General features: G+C 40.3%; 1 protein-coding gene across 5 annotated transcripts in view; it reads right to left on the reverse strand.

Moving 5' to 3' along the window:
• Positions 1–19,574, reverse strand: part of PPP2R2B (protein phosphatase 2 regulatory subunit Bbeta) — a 495,413-nt gene that overhangs the window by 444,210 nt on the left and 31,629 nt on the right. Inside the window, exon 1 of one of the 5 annotated variants that reach the window (XM_037800853.1) lies at positions 17,713–17,812. The exons of 3 other annotated variants lie outside the window; for them this stretch is intronic. In XM_037800853.1, the coding sequence (XP_037656781.1) occupies positions 17,713–17,791 (79 nt within the window). In that variant the 5' untranslated portion in view covers positions 17,792–17,812. Of the gene's footprint in view, positions 1–17,712; positions 17,813–19,574 lie in introns of those variants that run through there. One more of the 5 variants, XM_037800849.1, reaches the window with a different exon arrangement.

Below are 19,574 nucleotides of genomic sequence, written 5' to 3' on the forward strand. Positions count from 1 at the left end.
AAGCCAAGTAAGCCACCATTCAAGTCTTCAAGAAACCAGAAGTTTATTTGGGGAAAAATATATATGTTTATGCATGAAATAGCTAAATCACAATGAAAGCAGTTGCAGGAACAATGATTTGATGAGTTTATGCCGCAGGCTCATTTAGGTAACACTATGATGTTAAAATCAGACTATAATGTAGGCAGAGTGACTCCTAACACCATTCATGGAAAACTAAGTTCCTTGCCAGTAAATTGTTAGACAATTAGTAAGTAAGATGGGAACTTATCTTTGAATCTGTTTTTTTTTTTTTAAACAGAGCTTATTGACTCAGATCTTTGCCAATTAACAGATTCTCTGCCACCAAACACTCTGAAATTCCCTGTATTTTTTCTAAAAAGAAGTTGCCTTTGCCTTCTTTTTAGAAGAAGAGTTTTCCTTCCAACAATCTAGTTTGTCTCACAAACAAGCAAACTGAGGCTTGCAAATCATGGGTGTGATGCTACATGTACATGCTGTAAAGAAACATCAAGACTGGAAAATTCTTATGGATATTGACTGTATACTCCTTGTGTCACTTGACGTTTTATTTGCAGTTCCTCGGAGTGGGAGATTTATACTGGTGTGTGTGTGAGTGTGTGACTGTGTGCACCTGTATGTATGTACATGCACATGTGTGGGGGGTGAGAGAGGAACCGTTGCCTGCCATGGGAGTATATTCACATATGCCATCTGTAGGACATTACTGAGAGCCACTGAAAGCCTCAGGAGTGTTGTGAGGAGGATGATCAGGCCAGGAACAGCATTTCCTGACTGCCCACTCATGGTCACATGGCCAGAAGATTTTATTTTATTCTCTAGGTTCAAGTCTTCAGATTCTTATGGAAAGATGTTGCTGTAGCTGGTGATGAGATGCTTTTGGTAAGAATTAGAATGATTAATTACAAGACTCTGATAACCTGAGGGCAGGGACTGTATCCGTTTAATTCTTCTTTGTATACCAGCATCTAATACATTGCCTGGCATGAAATCAGGACCTAATAAGTAGTGTTGAATGAATGAATGAATAATAGATAGAGGTAATATTTTATATTTATTGGATTAGATCCTGCCAGTCAATCATTGTTCTCCAGGGTGGCTGAGGAATTGGCAACTCAGATTACACCGTGTAGGATATTTTGACCCATCAGCAAAAGCCAAACCCTGGTATATGTTAGAGGTGTGTAAATTACATAATTCAGCCAAGAGATGTTTATTGAGCTCTACTATTTACACATTGTTAGAGGCATCAGGGATGGTGCATTGAATAATTAGACAAGTCCTTGCTCTTATAGATCTAACATTCTTGTAGGTTGAACAACATAATAAACATATGACATGAGTGATGGTGACAAATGCTATGAAAAAAGTAGAGAAAGGAAAAAGAGAGTGATGGAGGAATGCTATTTACATAGAGTAGTCCCAACCATCTGCCCTGGGAAAGCATTGTCCAGGGCCTAGAATCATTTTAATGAGGATTTTATAAGACCTGCCTCTATTAAAATTATATTGAAAACTTTTCAAGGGTTTCTACGGCACCCAAATCATAAAGATTTGGGGAAATTATATTCCACCTTAACTGTTCAGAAATCTGCTCAATGAATGACTAGTGGGATAAAAGGATGGTAATACTGATCAAGAAAGTGAGCTTCTAGAGCAAAGTATGGAGGGTTTATTATAGTCAACATGCTTTGAGTACTTATGACATGCTGGGTGTGATGTTAAGCAGTTTACATCCATTATCTCAGTTTATCACCAAAAGATTACCTCACAAGGGCACTATTTGTATCCTTTTTTTAAAAAAACAAAACAAAACAAAAAACAAGGCATGGAAAGAGTAGCTCAAGCTAGTGGGTGTAAGATCCAGGATTGAGCCCAGACAGTCTGATTTCAGAGCCAAATTATTCCCTTACAGAGTTAGGCAAGCTGCCTCCAGAATCCAACTAAGACCACTAAGATATACTGCTTCTTTGGGAAGTATAACAAAGAGTACAGTTTAAATCTATGAGAGAAATTATTCATTTATTTAAAAAGCTACAAAGTCTAACACAAAAAGTATGGTATTCCAGGCAGACCTTTCTATTCCTCAAGTACATCATTTATTCCTGCCTTCAAGTCTTTGCCCTTGCAGATCTCTCTGCCTGTTTTGCTCTCTTAGTGTAGCTGGCTCTTTCTTTTCAGTCAAGCCTCAGTTAAAATGCACCTTTTCAGAGAGGCCTTCCCTGTCTGTCCCGTTCCTGGGAGTCTACCACCCCCAGCCCTCTCTATCCTATTTATTCTACTTTGTTTTCTTCACAACCCTTAACACTATTTGAAATTTCCTGGTGGCTGAAGTTTACTTCTTGTCTTGTTTATATTCTGTTACTAGAAGGTAAGCACAGTGAGGTCAGCATCAGTGTCTGCTTTGTTCACTGAAATTTTTCTGGAGCCTCACCTGCCGACTTCATTTTGCACTGTAGAGACTTCATAAACATTTGAATGAATTAAATGCTGTCCGCGGGGTGTGCAGACTCAGCTCCCTGGGAGCTTTACTTCTGCAGAGGACCATGTAACTGGTGGCTTCTCTCCACCTCTCCGTGCAGAATAAATGGAATGCCAGATGGGGAGAGACAGAACTGCAACTGAGACCTAAGAAACACTTGCCTATAAGCACCCCACATGGGTTGAATGCTCCAAGGGCTACTGAAGAGGCAGGGTATGAAGTCTAGTTGCAGGAGGACCAATCTGAAGTCTATGTGCGGAAGGGAATTGCTATAGTTAGGTATGCACAAGATTACTGTGTCAGCTTTATCTGACTTTCCTTATACCTTGTTTCATTTTAGTTCTGAATGTATTTTTTGCATTTCTTATAATGAATGGTGTATCACCCATCCCCCTCATCAGAATGTAAAGTTCATGGGAACAGGGATCCATCTGTCTTTTATATTCAGTGTCTAGAACTATGCTCAACACCTGGTAGGTACACCAAAATATTTAACAAATGCACCAACAAATGGTCCAACACCAAATTGTGTCTGTGGACAAAGGCAGGTAGAATAGGAGAACAGAACAAATGTCTCTTTAGTACTGCTAAGCCCCAGGCACTGTTCCATATGCTTTCACATACTTTATTTCATTTGTTTTCTCTTTTAAATTGCAAGCATTGGGAATCTAACTTTTATTAAGCAAGAGTTTACAGAGTGGAAGATGCATTTCTTCTTCCATGTTATAAAGTCGGTTTTGCTGTGGGAGTGGTTCTTTAAATGGAGACTGGGGTTTCCCTGGGAGCCTCCAAACTTTAATCAATTCACTGACATTTGTGCTACAACCTGATAGTGTTGTATCAAATAAATATTTTTGTATGATGCTCAGAGCATATCTGAGAATAAACAGAGAATTGTTAGTAAAGTTTTGGCCACTGCTTCACCTGTAGAATCATTTCCATTTATCATCTCAGTTTGGATTTATATGAATCAGAGCCAAAAACACACTTTCCAGAAGACTGAAATAAGTGTAGATGAAGTGACTTTGTAGGAGGCTGTTCCTGGCATGTACAGCAAGTTTAGCCTGGGTCAGTTAGGGAAGAAAAAAAATGCAAGTTGGCACAGTGGCGTGTTTGAAATTGGAGTAGGAGAAATTGTATGAGAGCCAGTTGAAATAATATCTGACTGTCCCAAATGCCCAGTCCTGAGCTCCAAATAATCAGGGTTGGGCCACTGCTCAGCTGTGGTTAAGAGGCACAATGTAGGGAAACAGGTAATTTATACCCTAGCCCTGAATTACTTCTCTATCCAATGTGGGAAGGATAGCACTTAATTGGGAACATTCTTGAAGACTTAATACCAGATAATAGTCTTTTCAGCTGATTCTACATGTAAATAGGGCCAATTTCAAAGAAGAATGAGCTTCCTTTTAAAAAACTGTCACTTACACATACCTTTCTCAGCCATTTAAAAGTACCTTGAAGTTGGTTCTCGGCTGAGAGCTTATCAAGACACATGCCAGCAGTGCGAGAGGAAATATTCTTTACAGTTTGTGTGTGTGCTTTTTTTCCCTCCCATCTACACAGTCTCTACTCAAGTCTGCATAATTCCAAGAAATTCACAGGACTATTAGGAACAATCAAACCACTTTCCAAGGGAGTAAAGAGGCAAAACACAACAGAGAAACTGCAGATTGGGTGTCAGTCCCAGCTTTTACGCTAACTAGCAGTGGTTTGGGGCAGTTTACTTAAGTCTTGTGCAAGATGGTGGGTGGGGCTCCAAACAGGATTTCCGGTGTCTCTTCCAGCTCTGGTTGTCTGGTTTGATGAGCTGCCCTCTCCTACTCACAGGCTGCAGCAGCCATTCAGACAACTGCTTTATGCACAGGCAAAGGAGGAAATGAATTCTGCCCTTTTGCTTCTGAGTTCACCTCTAAGCCCTTCCTTTAACAGGTCTGCAGCTGTGCTCTCTCCAATAGAGAGATGGGAGCACTTACGAGCAATACAACCAACACCTATCTTCCCAACATCATTGCTCCCTGATGTTAACGCGAGAGTTTCCGCACCTTGGATTAAATGTGGAGAAGGAAAGAAACCATGCAGAATTCAGGGATGTTGCTTATGTGTTGTTGTTTTTTTTTACTTTCTGTCATCCTAGGACAGTGTTTCTGGAAGCACTGCACTGGGCACTCCTACATCAGAACATGCTGGAATGTTTCATATCTTGAAAATGTAGATTCTTGGGCTCCACTCAGAATCTATCGATTGATTGTTTTATTGGAAGGAGGCTGAGCCCTTAAATCTGCATTTTTAACTAAGCCTTGCAGATAATTCTTAAGTACACCAACATTTGAGAAACACTGTCCTAAAAGGAGAGGAACAAAAAACTTGTGGGTAACACTATCTCCCTACTGCTGCTACTAAACATGATTATTTACTCATTTATCCAACAGAGATTTATTATATACCTACTACACACGATGTACATTGATGAACAAAAGCACAAGGCACCTGCTTTCATGGAGCTTATGGTATAGTAAGGGCAAATGAACAATAAATAAATGCAAGTTTGCAAGGCATCAAGCAGTGACAAAATCTATAAAGTAAAATAAAGGACATTGATAGGGAGGTGTGCTCTTTCAAGTAGAGTAGGTAGGGAAGGCCCATTTGAGGGCTGATATTTGTGCAAAGACCTAAAAGAAGTGAGGGAAAGAACCAGATGGCTGGGGGAAGAGCATTCCAGGCAGAGGGAACAAGTACAAAGGCTCTGAAGAAGGAACGTGTGTGATATGCTTGAGGAGCAGCAGGGAGGCCAGTGTGGCTCGAAGGCTATCAGTGGAGGGAAAAATTAGAGGAGCTAATGGGGGTGCAGATCACATACCGGCTTTTTAGGCCATGGAAGGGCTCTAGACTTTACAGAGCATAATAGGAAACCATTGAAGGGGGTTGAACAAAGACATTAAACTATTCAAATGGCTACTATCTAGTCACTTGTTTGCTTTACTTCTAGGCTATGGAAACCATAAAGTCTGTATTGGTGGGAGTAGAGCAATGATTTATGGTGATATTATATTATACCCTTATAGTCTTCCCAGTCTCTTGTGCATTGTTCGTGCTTTGTCCCTGGTTGACTTCCTGGGCAATGTAAAATAGGTATTTTTGCTTGAGAATTGAGGTAAAGAATAAGAAAGCATTGCTAGGGTGGGCAGGCTCAGATGGTATTCATTTATTTATTCATGACTTTCTTTATTCGACCAACCATCCTGTCTTTCCTGTGGGCCCACTATGGCAAAGACATTGTGCTGTGGCTTTACAGACATTATTTTATTTAATCTTACCTTACTGAGGTAGGATTTATGATCATCATCTTACAGATAAAGAAATGTAGTCTTACTCAATGGCAGTCAGTATGCCAGGAGAAGTGTTGGAGTTTGGATTCAAACCCAAAGATTCAAAACAAAAGCCTGTACTTTTCCCTCTATGCCAGAGGTGGGAAAACAAAACTTTGGTGTCATCCTGTTTGGGTCCAAATTCCACTCCTGCCGCTTGCTGTGTGGCTTGGGCAAGTTACTTAAAATGGGGATAACAAAAGTTTCTTCTTGGTTGGATTACCATCAGAATTAAGAGTCAATACATTAAAACACTTAGGACAGGGCCTGACACCTAAATGCTCCTTATTAACACCCTGACTGTAGGTGGATTCAAAAGAAAATACTTGAAAGAACATGGGATCTTTAGTCTATACAGGGCATGAACCATCCTCAGGCACATATAGAATTGTCATGTGGAAAAAGCCTCAGATTTACTATTTGGTGATTCTAAGAAATAGATTCCAGCTCAACTTAAAATGAAAACCTAATAATAGTCAGCATTGTCTGGGAGTAGAATAGCCAGGTTTGGTGGAGAGTGAGTTCTCCATGGCTCCCTTGTCAGGAATGTTTGTGAGGGAATTCAGAACCCTGAGAGGGCTGGGCTAGAGGGTTTCAGAGGTCTTCTCCTAATCAGAAATTCTATGATTCTTTCCAATGGGATGGAAATAGGTAGCCTAAAGTCCTGTGTTCGTTTTTTTTCACCTTGCTTCATGTCTTTTTTCAAACTGAATTTGGTTGAATTTAGGCAGGGCTTGAACTCACTGTGGCCAGTATCATGTCTTTATGGTTTATGCTACCCGCTAGTCTCCTGCACGATTTTGCATTTGGAGTTCCCATCCATCTGCTTATACGTTCTACCATCTGAGTTATAGGACCATGAAAAGATGGATTAATAATTAAAGTAGGACATGACTTCCTAACCTTTGTTGACCAGACTGATTTTTGGTCAACTGTCTCTTGAGAGGGCCACCTTCCTGTTTATATGAATATTGTATTCTATCACAAGACTTTGAGGCAGCAGCAATTTCTTGCTAAATAAACATGAAATAAAAACATTCTTAGTGGTTCTGTCCTAAGACAGGCTTTCTCTTCCTTCTAAATATCGTGCTTTGCAAGTGCTTGGTTTGGAAGAGCAAATTCACCCTATTTCTCAATGCCTGGAATGTTTACTGCCTGTTTAATACAGAGCATGGTGTGTTCCTGGCATTACTCATTGAGAATAAAAATTTGTCTGGATTTCAAGACAATAGACAGGTTTCTGTGTTCATAAGATTGTTCTATTCAGATGCAGTGACAAAGAGACATTCAGATTTGGGTATACAGAGAGCCATCTGCAGGTCTACTATAATGCAACAGGAAGGACTGCTTTTAGGGACCATATATCTCTATTTTGGGTGTTCAATGTCTTAAAATATGCCCATCCACTCTTAGCCCCTTTAATCCATTCTCTTCATAGCAGTCAGAAATAACTTTACATGCTGCAAATATGATCACGGTTTTTCCAAAATTTATACTCTTTAATAATTTCCAATTGTTCTTTGAGTTAAGATCAAACCCCTTAATTCATATCCTAAAGGTGTGCATGGTCACACCGCCCTGCAGCCTCTTCTCCACTGTTCTCCTCATCCCTGTGCTCCAGCCATACTGACCTTCTCTCAGTACTTTGTATTCACCGTGACATTCTGGCAAATGGACCTTTGAAAACATACTCACCTTTGCCTGGAAAATTCTCTCTCCCATTCTGCCTGGGTGAGTTCTACTTATCCTTCAGATCTTAGCTCAAGTGGCATTTCTTCAGGAAAAACTTCCTGATTTTCCAGTTGATTATGAAATGCTGTTAGACCTTGTCCTAATATTATATCCTTTTCTATGCAGCATTTAGCACAGTTTACATTTATTTAATAGGTTAATATATTTTTCTTCCATAAGGGCAGGAGCCTTATCTATATTTACCACCACTGAACTCATTGACTAGCCAACATCTAACACATACTAGAGACATCATTTATGAGCATGTATTTGTATATTTTGAATGATGAAATGAGTAAGTGAATAAATGAATAACTTTGCTTACAAGGACTTTCACTGGCTACTGAATTTGCTCCTAAAACTTCCCTTAAAGTTGACTTTTCCAAGTGTTAAACAATGGAATCCATAGTGGATTTTCATATACATGTTTGAAGCCATACATTTATTTTCCTCCTGTTTGCTTTTCCTAACTGTGCTTTCTCAGGCACTTGTGAAGATAAAGGCCTTGGCCATCTCAGCCCATCTTTCCTCCCAGCTCGATCTGCCAGTGAAGGAACAATGACTCAGAAAACTAATGGGCCAGTCTCCCTAATGATGGCAATGATTTCACTGCCGGTGATTTTTCTATTAGATTTATATAATCGAGTCAAAATGAAGCAATTGCCTTGGGGCACAAGAACCAAAGAAAAATAAGGAATCAGAAACACAAATCAGAATAGCACTGACCAGTGTCTATTACAGCCAAACACCTCTAAAGGTGATGTAGTTTGACAGAATGAATAAATGAATAACAGAAGCTTGTTTTGATGAGAAGAGCACGGAATTTGCAGTCAGATGAGGTTGGGTGTTACCAGCTGTAAGAACTGGACAAAGACATTATCAGAGCAAGTACAAGTACCATCTATTAAGTGGCTACCAGACACATTCCACTCCATATCTTTAATTCTCACAATAAACATGAAAAGAAAGCATTATTGCTTCTATTTTAAAGCTAAGGAAACAGGCTCAAAGGATAAAAAACATTAAGCCATGATTGGAAGTCCGGTTTATTTGATTTCAAAGCCAAAGGCCTTTCTAACTAAATAGGACATCTCACCAGCCCTCACTGTCATCATCCATAAAAATGATGATAATACCCTGCAGGATTGTTGTGATAATTACTCCCATGATAATGACACATGGAGAGTGCCTGGCACCCAGTTGGTTTTTATTTAAACATTAGTTTCCATCCTTCTTCTTTCCTACTCTCAGCTGCTAAGTCAAATCTGTTATGAATTTTATTAGGAGTTCCTTAAAATGGGTTACCACACCCAGCTTCACAAAGCACAAATCACTTGACTCTCACCCCAACACTGTGAGGTTTTATTATATTCCCATTTAACTCTGAGGCACAGCAGGATTAACCCATTTCCAAGGGAGGTTGGTCTCCGGACTGCTGGCCCAGGATTCTTTCCATCGTAACAGAGTACCCTGGGCAAGACTGGATTTCTGGAGCCTCCACTAGTACAAACCATTAATAATAACAACAGCTAACTTTTACTGAGCTCTTAATTTAAGTTGAGTCCTGCCTATGTACTTTATGTGCATTATCACATTTACCCACCAAAACAATTCTTTGATATGGGTATAATGTTTATCCCTCATTTTATAGATGACAAAACTAAAGCCCAAGAAATTGAATGACTTTCTTTAAATTAGGAGATTTTTAAAGCCAGTACCGGAATACAAAATCTGGAACTAAACTCACAGCTACTATGGAACAGACAGATGAGCAATATGATTCCATTGAATGTGGAAGTGTTTGACAATGACCTTGAATCTCTCCAGGACAGCCACTTTTCCACCAGACATCAGAGGCCTTGACCAAAGCAGACTCTTACAGGCTGCAGGATTTTACTCTGTTATTTCAAAGAGATCCAAAACTGATCAATCTCTTTCTCCCAGAGACGTCCCTTGAACTTTTACTATATTACTCACACCTGACTGTTGTTTGTCACCGACTCTGATTCCCAACTCTGATTCACATAAGAGTCACCTGGGGAAATATGAAAACTAGGATTCCTGGGGCTCACTTCCAAGGATCAGATTCAACAGGGCTGTGGTGGGGATGGTCACATGCATTCTCCACAGGTGACTCTCACACACAGGCAGGGTTAAATCCTATTGTTTGTGCTGTGTGCATAGGCGTATCTCTCCCCCGCTGGAGCCTAGCTTCTTAAAATTAGGGATGGGCCTTTTACATCTTTTAATTTCTCATGTGCTGAGAACAATGCCTGAAATGTGGTAAGCAACGTAGTGAGGCAGATGGAAGACTGGACTTGGGAGTCAGGTAGTCTGGGTGCAAACCCTGATCTAGCACATATTAACTGTGTGGTTTGGGGCAAGTTACTAAGCCATTCTATGCCTTGTTTTCTCATCTGTAAATAGGAAAAATTAATGGTACTTTTCTCATGACATTTTTGAAAGTATGTAACACAGTACCTTGCATATACTGAGCCCACAATTAATACTAGCTATGTAGATAGGTAAAAAAATTCAATCCACATGGAATTATTAATGCCTATATTTGCATCTGTCACTGTAGTACAGAGCAATGGGGATACAAAAGAAGTAATAGGCAGTTTGCAAACCTATTATTTTTCACTCTCATAATAATGCTTTGATATGTTTATTAAGGAAGTTAATACACCAGGTAAGTAACTGAAGGCTACCAAGCAGGCAATGATCAGCGCTGGGATTGGAACACAGGTCCATCTGACTTCAGAGCCCACTCTATCAACTTTATCACTGAAATTTCATAAATACATTTGTTCATTCAATCAACAAGTATATATTACATGCTTATCATGCCCTAGAAAGTGTTCTCAGCACCTATGATATAAGAACGAACATAATAGACAAAGCCTCTGCTTTCGTGTTATTCTCTAGAGGGAGAAGACAGGCAATAAATAAGTAAATGAACATATGATATGTCAGGTAAAGATAAATGCTATGAAGGAAAAATAAAAAGGGTTAAAGTAACTGGAGAAGGCATGTATATGTATGTGTGTATGTGTGTGCTTGTGTGTGTGTGCGCGTGTGTGTACAGGAGTAATTTTTAGCTAGGAAGAAAAGGGAAGGCTCTCTGGTGTAGAAACATCAGAGGGAAGACATTTGGATTGTGGACATTTTTAGGAGATCAAGCTCAGAGGATATACCATAGAATTGGAAGAAGAATATGAGAGAAAGAAGGAAATAAAAAAAGACTCCAAGGTTATTGTCTTAAGTAACTAGGAGAATGGAGTTCTTAATTACTGAACTGGAGTAGAATTCAGGACAAACTGGTTTTTCTTGAAAGGAAATCAGGAGTTCTATTTTGAGATCTCTATTATGCATCCAAGTGGAAATGTTGGGTAGGCAGTGGGAAGTACAAGTCTGCATTTCAGGAGAGAGTTTAGAGATGGAGATATAAGTTAAGTAGGTGTTATTTCAGACCATGGGAATGGATGAGATCACATAGGAACAAGTATAGATTAGGAAGAGGATTGAGCCCTGGGCTCCAGTATTTCCAGGTGGGGAAGATGGAGAGGAACCAGCAGGGGGGTCTGAGGAGGACTGGTCAGTGAGGGAGAAGGAAACCACCAGAAGGTGTGGGCTTTGAGGCCAACACGAGAAATTCTTTCAAGAAAGAAGCAGGATTCATTTGAGTCAAAGCTGCTGAGAGATTAGTAAGAGGAGGCTTGACAGAGGATGATTGGGTTCATCAATGTAGTGGTCACTGGTGGCTCTCACAGGAGCAATTTTGGTGAAGTGTTGGGAAGGAGGGAATCAGAGGAGAGAGAAAAGGGAAAAGTGAGTGGAGATGACTCTTTAAGGAATTTTTTCTGAAAAAAGGGAGAAGAGAATGGAGCAGTAGCTGGAAGAGGATAAAGCATCATGTAATGGGTATTTAAAGTAGAATGATTTGCATCATGTTTGTGGGCTGCAAAGAACAATCCTGTAGAGAGGAAAAATTTGATAAAGGAGAGGGGGGGCAATTGCAGGAGCGATGAGCTCGTGTGGTAGAGAGGGAAAGGGGCTCAATTCACAAGGGGAGGGTTAACCTTAGATGACAGGGACAATTCATCCACCGTACACAGAAAAGTAGAAAAAGATTTAAAACATAAAGGCATATCAAACAATGTAAGACTTTGTCTCATTTAATCCTTACACTAATGCCTTGAGGCAAGTACTATTATTTCCCTGTTACAATGAAACACTGTGTACATCTGAGAAAGACTTTAAATGTGGGTGTGGATTTGTGAAGATGAGAGAGAACTATGAGAAAATGAGTAGTTAGGGAAGGCTGTGGGTGGAGATGTGTTTGACATGGGCCTGGAAGAATGGGTTGGATCTAAATATGTGGACGGGATTGCGAGGAGAATTCCAAAATCATGAAAGATGAGAATTCCACAAATATTAAAAAGGCACAAAATATAGCAATGAATTCTTTCTTAGCATGTACCCTGGAGCCAGACTGCAATGTGTTCTAATCCCAGCCCTTGCACTTAACAGCTGTGTGACCTTGGACAAATTACTTACCTTCTCTGTGTCTTGGTTTCCTTATCTATAAAGTTAGGATAATGATATTACTTAACTCACAGGGTTGTTTTGAGGACTACACACACCCACATACACACATACATTTATATGCACACACAATGGAACTGTGTCTAGAAAATAGTAAGCACTGTATAAGTTTTACTTATTTTATTATTACTTGTGACATAATAAAGGGTTAGAAAAAAAGACATATTTTTTCCAGTGCATGTGTGCATGTGTGTGACTGGGTGGGGTGTGTGGGGTGGGGGGAGAACTTCCAGCAAGCCTGCATTTGGGTGTCATTGGAAGATACTCTGCTTTAAGAAGTTTCCTCCTCTTGAAGGAGCCATTACTGATAGGAGAGAGGTGAGTTTGTTCACTCCCTTTCCTATTCAGTCCTCCATCTAAGAAGGATTTTTTGAGCATCTACTCAGTGTCAAGCTCTGTGTTAAACCAGAATGCAGAGACTGAAGATGAATAGGGCAGACTTCCTGTGCCCAAGTTGCCACCCAGGAAACATATGTGTAAATAGACTGTAATATACCCTGAAGTCCGCTCTTATGCTGACACTCAGAAGAAAATGTGCAGTGCACTGCAAAGTTTAAGAGCAGTGGTTTTAGATTCAGATAGTTTGGACTTGAGTCTTGGCTCTGCCACTTTACTAACTGTGGCTTTGGGCAAGTTGTGGCGCTGGGTCAGTGTCCTCATCTACAACACGGAGATGGTATGATGTCTGTTGCAAGGGATTGTCATGAGGAGCACAAGAGATTATGCAGGCAAAGCCCTCAGCACACAGCAAGCAGTGCACAGGTTTGGTGGTGCAGCTGCTGCATCTCCTTCTCAGCTCTTCTTCCCACATTTATTGTGATTTGTGTGACTCATAAAAACTCTGACTTTGGAGCTGGTCGAGGAAGTCTTCCTAGAAAGACTTGAATTGAGTAGAGATTTAAAGGACAAGTAGAGGTTTGTGGCATGGAAATGTGAGAAGGACAAATTGGGGAAAGGAAGTAGCATGTGACAAGGCACATTACTATGGTCTCTTTAGGAAGAATTTGTTGGATTACGAAATAAGGCTTTCCAATGTCTGCTGCCAAATTAAGTTCATCGGAAAAGATTGGGGCACGCTTCCTAATACTTTACTGATTCTTTCATTCCTGTGGGTTTCCTCTTCCCCTCTGTCCTATCTTGTCATCACCACCCCCCAACCCCCGCCCCAAATCCAAGCTCTGCCATCTCTCACATGATGTATTATGACAGCTTCAGGACTAGAGTGATTATTTTAAATTTACTCCAAGCAACAGCCAATGTAAACTTTAAAAACCAGTGTAATCCCCTCTTCTCTCCTGAATGGTTTCTGTTTGGTTGTGATTGTGATTTTGTCCCTCTAAGCCTGAAACCATTTTGCTGGATGCATCCTCTTGTAGCAGAGGGCAAAGAGTTATATGCTCCCTTAATGCAGTCCACAGAGAAGGGAAGATAGTACGATTGTCCTCTCAAAACCCTGTTAATGCATCATCAGCACTATTTGATTGCCTTTTCTTCTGTTTTCTCTTACTTCAAGTTGAAGAGGAGCATTGTAATAAAACCAGTGCCCTCAATTATGGCCACAGAAAGTCCTGCCATCTCAATGATCAAAACAACTTGCATTCATTTAGGAATTAATACTTTTCAGAATGTTGTCATATATAGATAAAAATTTATACAATAGCCTTGGTATTCGTTATACTTTAATTCAACAAAAAGTTGTTGACCTTATTGATGTGCCTGGTATTATGCTCGTGCTGAGAGTACAACAGTGAAATTACAAGTAAGTCCTCCTTCCATGAAGCTTTCAGTCTAGCAAGGAGACAACTGTTAACAAAACAGTTACATTATGATGGCAAACTGGGATAAGTGTGCTGAAGTAAAGAAACCCAGTTCTCTAAGAGTTGTGATCCCCTGGGGGTCAAGAATGATTTCACAGCCTGAGATAAGAGTTGAAGGCTAGAATTAACAAAACAAGGAAGAAGGGAAAGAAGAGTATCTCAAAGGTCTCTGGTTGGAGGGAGAATGTTTGAAGAATCAAAGGCAGCAGGTGTGACTGGAGGCCAAGCAAGATGGGGTGTGCTGGAGGCCAGGTTGGAGAGTGGGGGGGGGGGGGTTGTCAGAATAATGCAGGGACTTGTAGACCATTGAAAGCCACTGAAAGGTTTTAAATGGGAGCCTGTTTGTGTTTGTGAGAGTGGGGTGGGAACATGATATTTTAAAAGATGATTCTGGCTACAATATGGAGAATTGAATCTCCATCTGATGTTTGAAGAAACACGTTTGAGGATTGAGAATAGGAGAGGGAAGGAAAAAGAAATATTTGTTGACCACATATTGTTGACTTCCTGACATGCAAGCATGTTACCAAACATAATGTGCCTAGCTAATGCCTTGGAGATAGTAAGTACAATATGTGAGGTCTGTGCATGTCTGTGTATTATTGCTATTGTTATTGCCACTTTGTATGTGGCATTTGGAATAATTCTTTTGCAACCACCTGTGGTGGTTTGGAACTGTATGCACCCTAGAAAATCATGTTCTTAAAGCTAAGTCATTCCTGTGGATGTAAATGTCAGTAGGACCTTGATTAGGTTACTTCAGGAATGGCCCAGGGTGGGTCTTAATTTTCTTATTGGAGTCCTTTATAAATGGGATGAATACAGAAAGAAAGCAAGTCATGGAAGCAAAAAGCCAAAAGCAACAAAACCCAGAAGAGAAAGGAGAGATGAGCAGAAGCCACCATGTGCCTTGCCATGTGACAGAGGAATCGAGGATCACAGACAGCCGGTATTTAGAAATAAAGCATCATCTTGACGATGCCTAGATTTGCACATTTTCACAGCTTCAAAACTGTAAGCCTGTAAGCTCATAAATTTCATAGTCAAAAGCCAATGCATTTTATGGTATCTGCTTTCATTAGCAAAGCAAACTAAAACACCACCCTATGGGGTTTATTACCCATATTTTACAAATAAGGAAACGGAGGCTCAGAGAGGTTAAATAATGACTGAAAGTCACCCAGTTGGCATGTGACAGAGCTAGGATTCAGCAACCCATGAACTTCCCAAGTCCAAAACAAAACAAACAAACAAAAAAGAACCAGCCATGTCAAGGCAAAGCTGGAAGGACAACCCAAGTCTTCAAAGTAAGATGGTTCTGTCCTCTAAGAGGTCTAGGAACTGTTGAACTTCTTAAAGATGTTCTAGAATTACTTTAAGTTATAAAAGTATATTTATTATAATTGTTTGTCTTCATTTGACTTTCACAGCACCTATACAAATTATTCATTCCTTGCTTTTCCAATTGAATAAAACTGTGAAGTTCATAGTCTTAACTTTTCCAGAACACCCTAGAGAGTGACATGATTGCAAACAATATAAATAGAAAAAAACACAAACTCAGATTCATTGTGACATAATTCTCTCCTCAAACAAACTTTAAGGAAACATAAGTGCATTAGTTTCTGGTGACACAGTGATGTGTTTAATGAAACAACTCATTGGTTCGGATGATGCAAAAGATAAAGAAAAGTTGACTAAGAAAATATATGAGAGTGGGTGGGTGACTGCTGAGCTTTACTAAGAACTTTATTTGTATTGTCACAGTTAATCCTTACAACATCCTAGAAATTATGAGTGACTTGGCACTGCTTGCTTGGACCTTGTGCCTTTTTCACTATCCCAGTGCCTCATCCACGATGCTAATATTTGACAGATGCTGATAACCTTACTCATGTCTTTATTAGGTACATGACCAATTTAAGGGCATCTCTCCCTACCCCCTCCCCTACTCTTAAATCTGGTGATAGTGGCTGAAGCAGAGATTGATTTTTTGACATGAACAAAATACGGTTTCCATTTTGGTTGGATAAATCAAATTTGGATAAGTTAAATTTGATTTCATAAAAACAATTTTACAAGTTATTTCTGTGGTGGGGTTTTTGTCTATATGATATCAAATATTTAGTTTGATTAATACTCAAAACAGCAACTGAACAGATCAAGTGTTTGGGTTCTTAGTCCAAGCTGAGAGGGAAGGAAAGGGGGACTTATTAGAAATATCAAAATCATTTAGGTGACTTCTTATATAGGGTGAGTTTAGGTCTTTTGTATTTGAAAATTGTATTTTGAAATTGTTCGCCTTGAGATTTTGATCCATGCCCCTCCACCCCACCTCATATATATATATATATATATATATATATATATATATATATATATATATTTAGTTTTCTCTCCATGAGGGAGGAAAGATTTCTCAAAGATTCGTTCCCACCAATAATCTTTTAAGGGAAATATACAATTGAAGAAAAAATCTTTGAAATGTTGATGTTTATGAAAAAATGTTATCCACAGTCTCAATTGAATGATGATTTCAAACTTCTACTCCCTTTTCCTGAAGGCACTGACTGAAAATTACCTTATGGTATAGAATGTTTAAGGTTATGTTTCTCTCATTTTGTATACACAGCCCCCAATCTCAGGCTCCCACCTTAAGGATAGGAAACAAGGGTGAGTTGCCAGAACAGGCTGGTCACCAGCTCAGTTCCAGAAGAGCTTGGCTGGACCTGAGCTGTTGTCACCATCCTCACCATCCCCAGCCCTCTTCAGTCAAGGACCCTGGTAGGACAACTCCTAAGGCTGATGGCTGGCCAGGCAGTTACTTTTCTTGAAATTGCTCTTTTTCAGCGATGTGCCATATCAGAAGAAATAGTGAAATCATATACAGAAGATGTATAACCAGACACTGGATGTAGAACTGTTGAAACCTGCAGTGGTTAGTTGAAGGTGAATTGCCCATGAAGCTTACAGGGCACACGCACGTGCACAAAGTATACACGTATGTATGTATGTATACCATGCTAGGTTAGAAGGCAGCAGAGGAAATCCCTAAAAGGAGCAAGAACTGAGGGCCACTGGTACAAGGATCAGCTCCCCCTTGCCTTTAAAACCTTAACTTAGGACCCCCACAAAACACATTTCCAGCAAGTGCTGAAAGTCAGCAGTGTTCTTACCGCTCTGCAACCTAAGTACAGCTTCCGAGTGAACCAATCAAACAATCAACGCTACACAAGTCAGGTAGGAGGCTAATTGTCTTCTGCTAATTGCTTTCTTGGGCATGCACCAAGTTACTAAACAGACACTGACAAAACAGAGCTTAGATAAATGTATGTGGCAGCATCTCCTGAAACATTTTTTTCTTAACACGAGTTCCAACGACTTGTTGGCATGTTAACTGGAAGGAGGCAAATTGGCAAAATATTCCTGAATTGTTGTCTAATCAGCTGTACATTCAGCTTTGAGATCACCTTTTCAACATTATTCTGCTCTTCAGAAAATCCTTCCCTTTCCTTGAAGACAGGCTGATTTTAGAAGCAGATCTAAGTCTGTCAGATACAAGCTTTTGCCAGGAACGACAGTCATCTAATAGCAACAGAAAGCAGTGTCAGCAGAGGCTGTGGGAAGTCATACACCAGCCCACTTTTTCTCACCCACCCAGACACTCTCCCTCTCTTGTCTGTACCTTCCGTATGGCAGCTGGAAGAGAGGATGGTATTCGGAGGTCTGAAGATGTAAGGCAGGTAACGAGAGAAGCATTTCATCTTCCAAAAATACAAAAAATAAAAAATAAAAATCTAAATAAAAAACCAGTCTTCTGAATCCATAAGGATTCTCTCGACCTTTAAAGCTGGCTACATCACCAATATGTTTATGTAGGCTCTCTCCCAGATCTGCAAAGCTGGGAAGCCCGAGGAATAACTAGAGATGGGTCCCATTTTGCCATCAGCACCAGGAAGCACTGCCTTACATTTCTGCATGCAGCTCAAACTCAGAAGCCCCCAAGCAAGCCGGGATATAGCCTCTTCATTGGCTGCAGCTCCTCCGAGCAGGATTTGCTGAGTAAGTCAGCTCTGCCTGTAAACACACGCTGAAATGCCCTGCCTAAAACCTCTACCGCTTTGCATGTGGTCAGTTACTCTTTTAGCATCAGAAATCCAGCAGGATATGGGAGTAGTGAGGATAAGTGACCATCTCTCATTTAACTGAAAGATCAGAGGAAACAAAGACAGCATAGTGTTCCCCTCTGAAGAGAGACGGCTGTTAAAAGGAGCCACCCTACGCAATACCATGGAGCTCAGGGATATTAAAGCACAGTGCAATGAAATGGGGCTCTGTCCCCACCTAATCTAGATTTAGTTCTTTTCTTTTCTTTTCTTTTTTTTTTTTAATACCAAAGCCCAAACAATAAGTCCATTTACCATTTAGGTGAAGCCAAAAGCTGGATTGAGTCGTCGGTGACAGAGGGCTAACACAGACAGATTCTGTGCTCTACCACTGCTTTTCTCCCTGCCAGCATGCACAGGGGAGAAATAACTTAGTTCCTAGTTATCTGCTGTGCAAATATAAAGCCATAACATGAGAATAAAGTCTAAGGCCAATGGAACTGACACTTTACCAGCCCGTGTATACTGATAGCATAAGAAAATAGAAAAGGTAAAGTGATCTAAGGATTATGCCAACTTTACCAAAACTCTCATGGAGATTTCAAATAAAGGAGGGAGGGGGAGAATGACAGAGAGAGAGAGAGAGAGAGAGAGAGAGAGAGAGAGAGAGAGAGAGAGAGAGAGAGAGAGAGAAGAGGGAGAGAGAGTCATGGAATCAAGAAGCCGAAAGCAAAGAAACCCAGAAGGGAAGGGAGAGACCAGCAGACACCGCCATGTACCTTGCCATGTGACAGAGGAGTCGAGGACTGCCAGCAGCCAGTCTTTGGGAAGAAAGCAGAGCCCTGATGGTGGCTTGATTTGGACAAAACTATATGCTAAAAATTCCCTTTGTTAAGCCAACCCACTCCATGGTATTTGCTTTCAGCAGCCTAGGAAATGAAAACAGAGAGTATGACACTCTGCCCAGAAGAGCAAAGTCTTAAAGCTGTAGAGTAATCTAGTGCCAGTCCAGGCTAAGATCATGTAAACCAACTGTTTCCATATATCACCTCTCTGATTTTTGGACCATGAGATTTGATGACAAAATTACAATGGAGGCATGCCATTTAGTCTTGCTATACTCATGAAATCCATCAACTCCTTGGCCCCAGGTACCTGGCAAGGTAGAGCCATTCAAAGTAAGGTGCAGTTTAAACAGTGCCTCAGTAGTCTGCTTTGGTTTTGAGGATAACCTCAAAGACATGACAAGAGCATATCAAGAGGTCTCTTCCCAAGAGGTGCTTCACATCTCATCTATGTTCAGCAGTGCGGCAGAGTGAAGGAGTGTGGGCTTTGGGGTCAATCAGACTCAAGTTTGAATCCCAGGGCATTCATTTAGTGGTTGGGTAAACATGAACAAAAATATAATACCTGTGAGCCTCAGATTCTGCATCTATAAAAC

Source organism: Choloepus didactylus, chromosome 13 (genome assembly GCF_015220235.1).
Source record: "Choloepus didactylus isolate mChoDid1 chromosome 13, mChoDid1.pri, whole genome shotgun sequence".
Taxonomy (NCBI): Eukaryota; Metazoa; Chordata; class Mammalia; order Pilosa; family Megalonychidae; genus Choloepus; species Choloepus didactylus.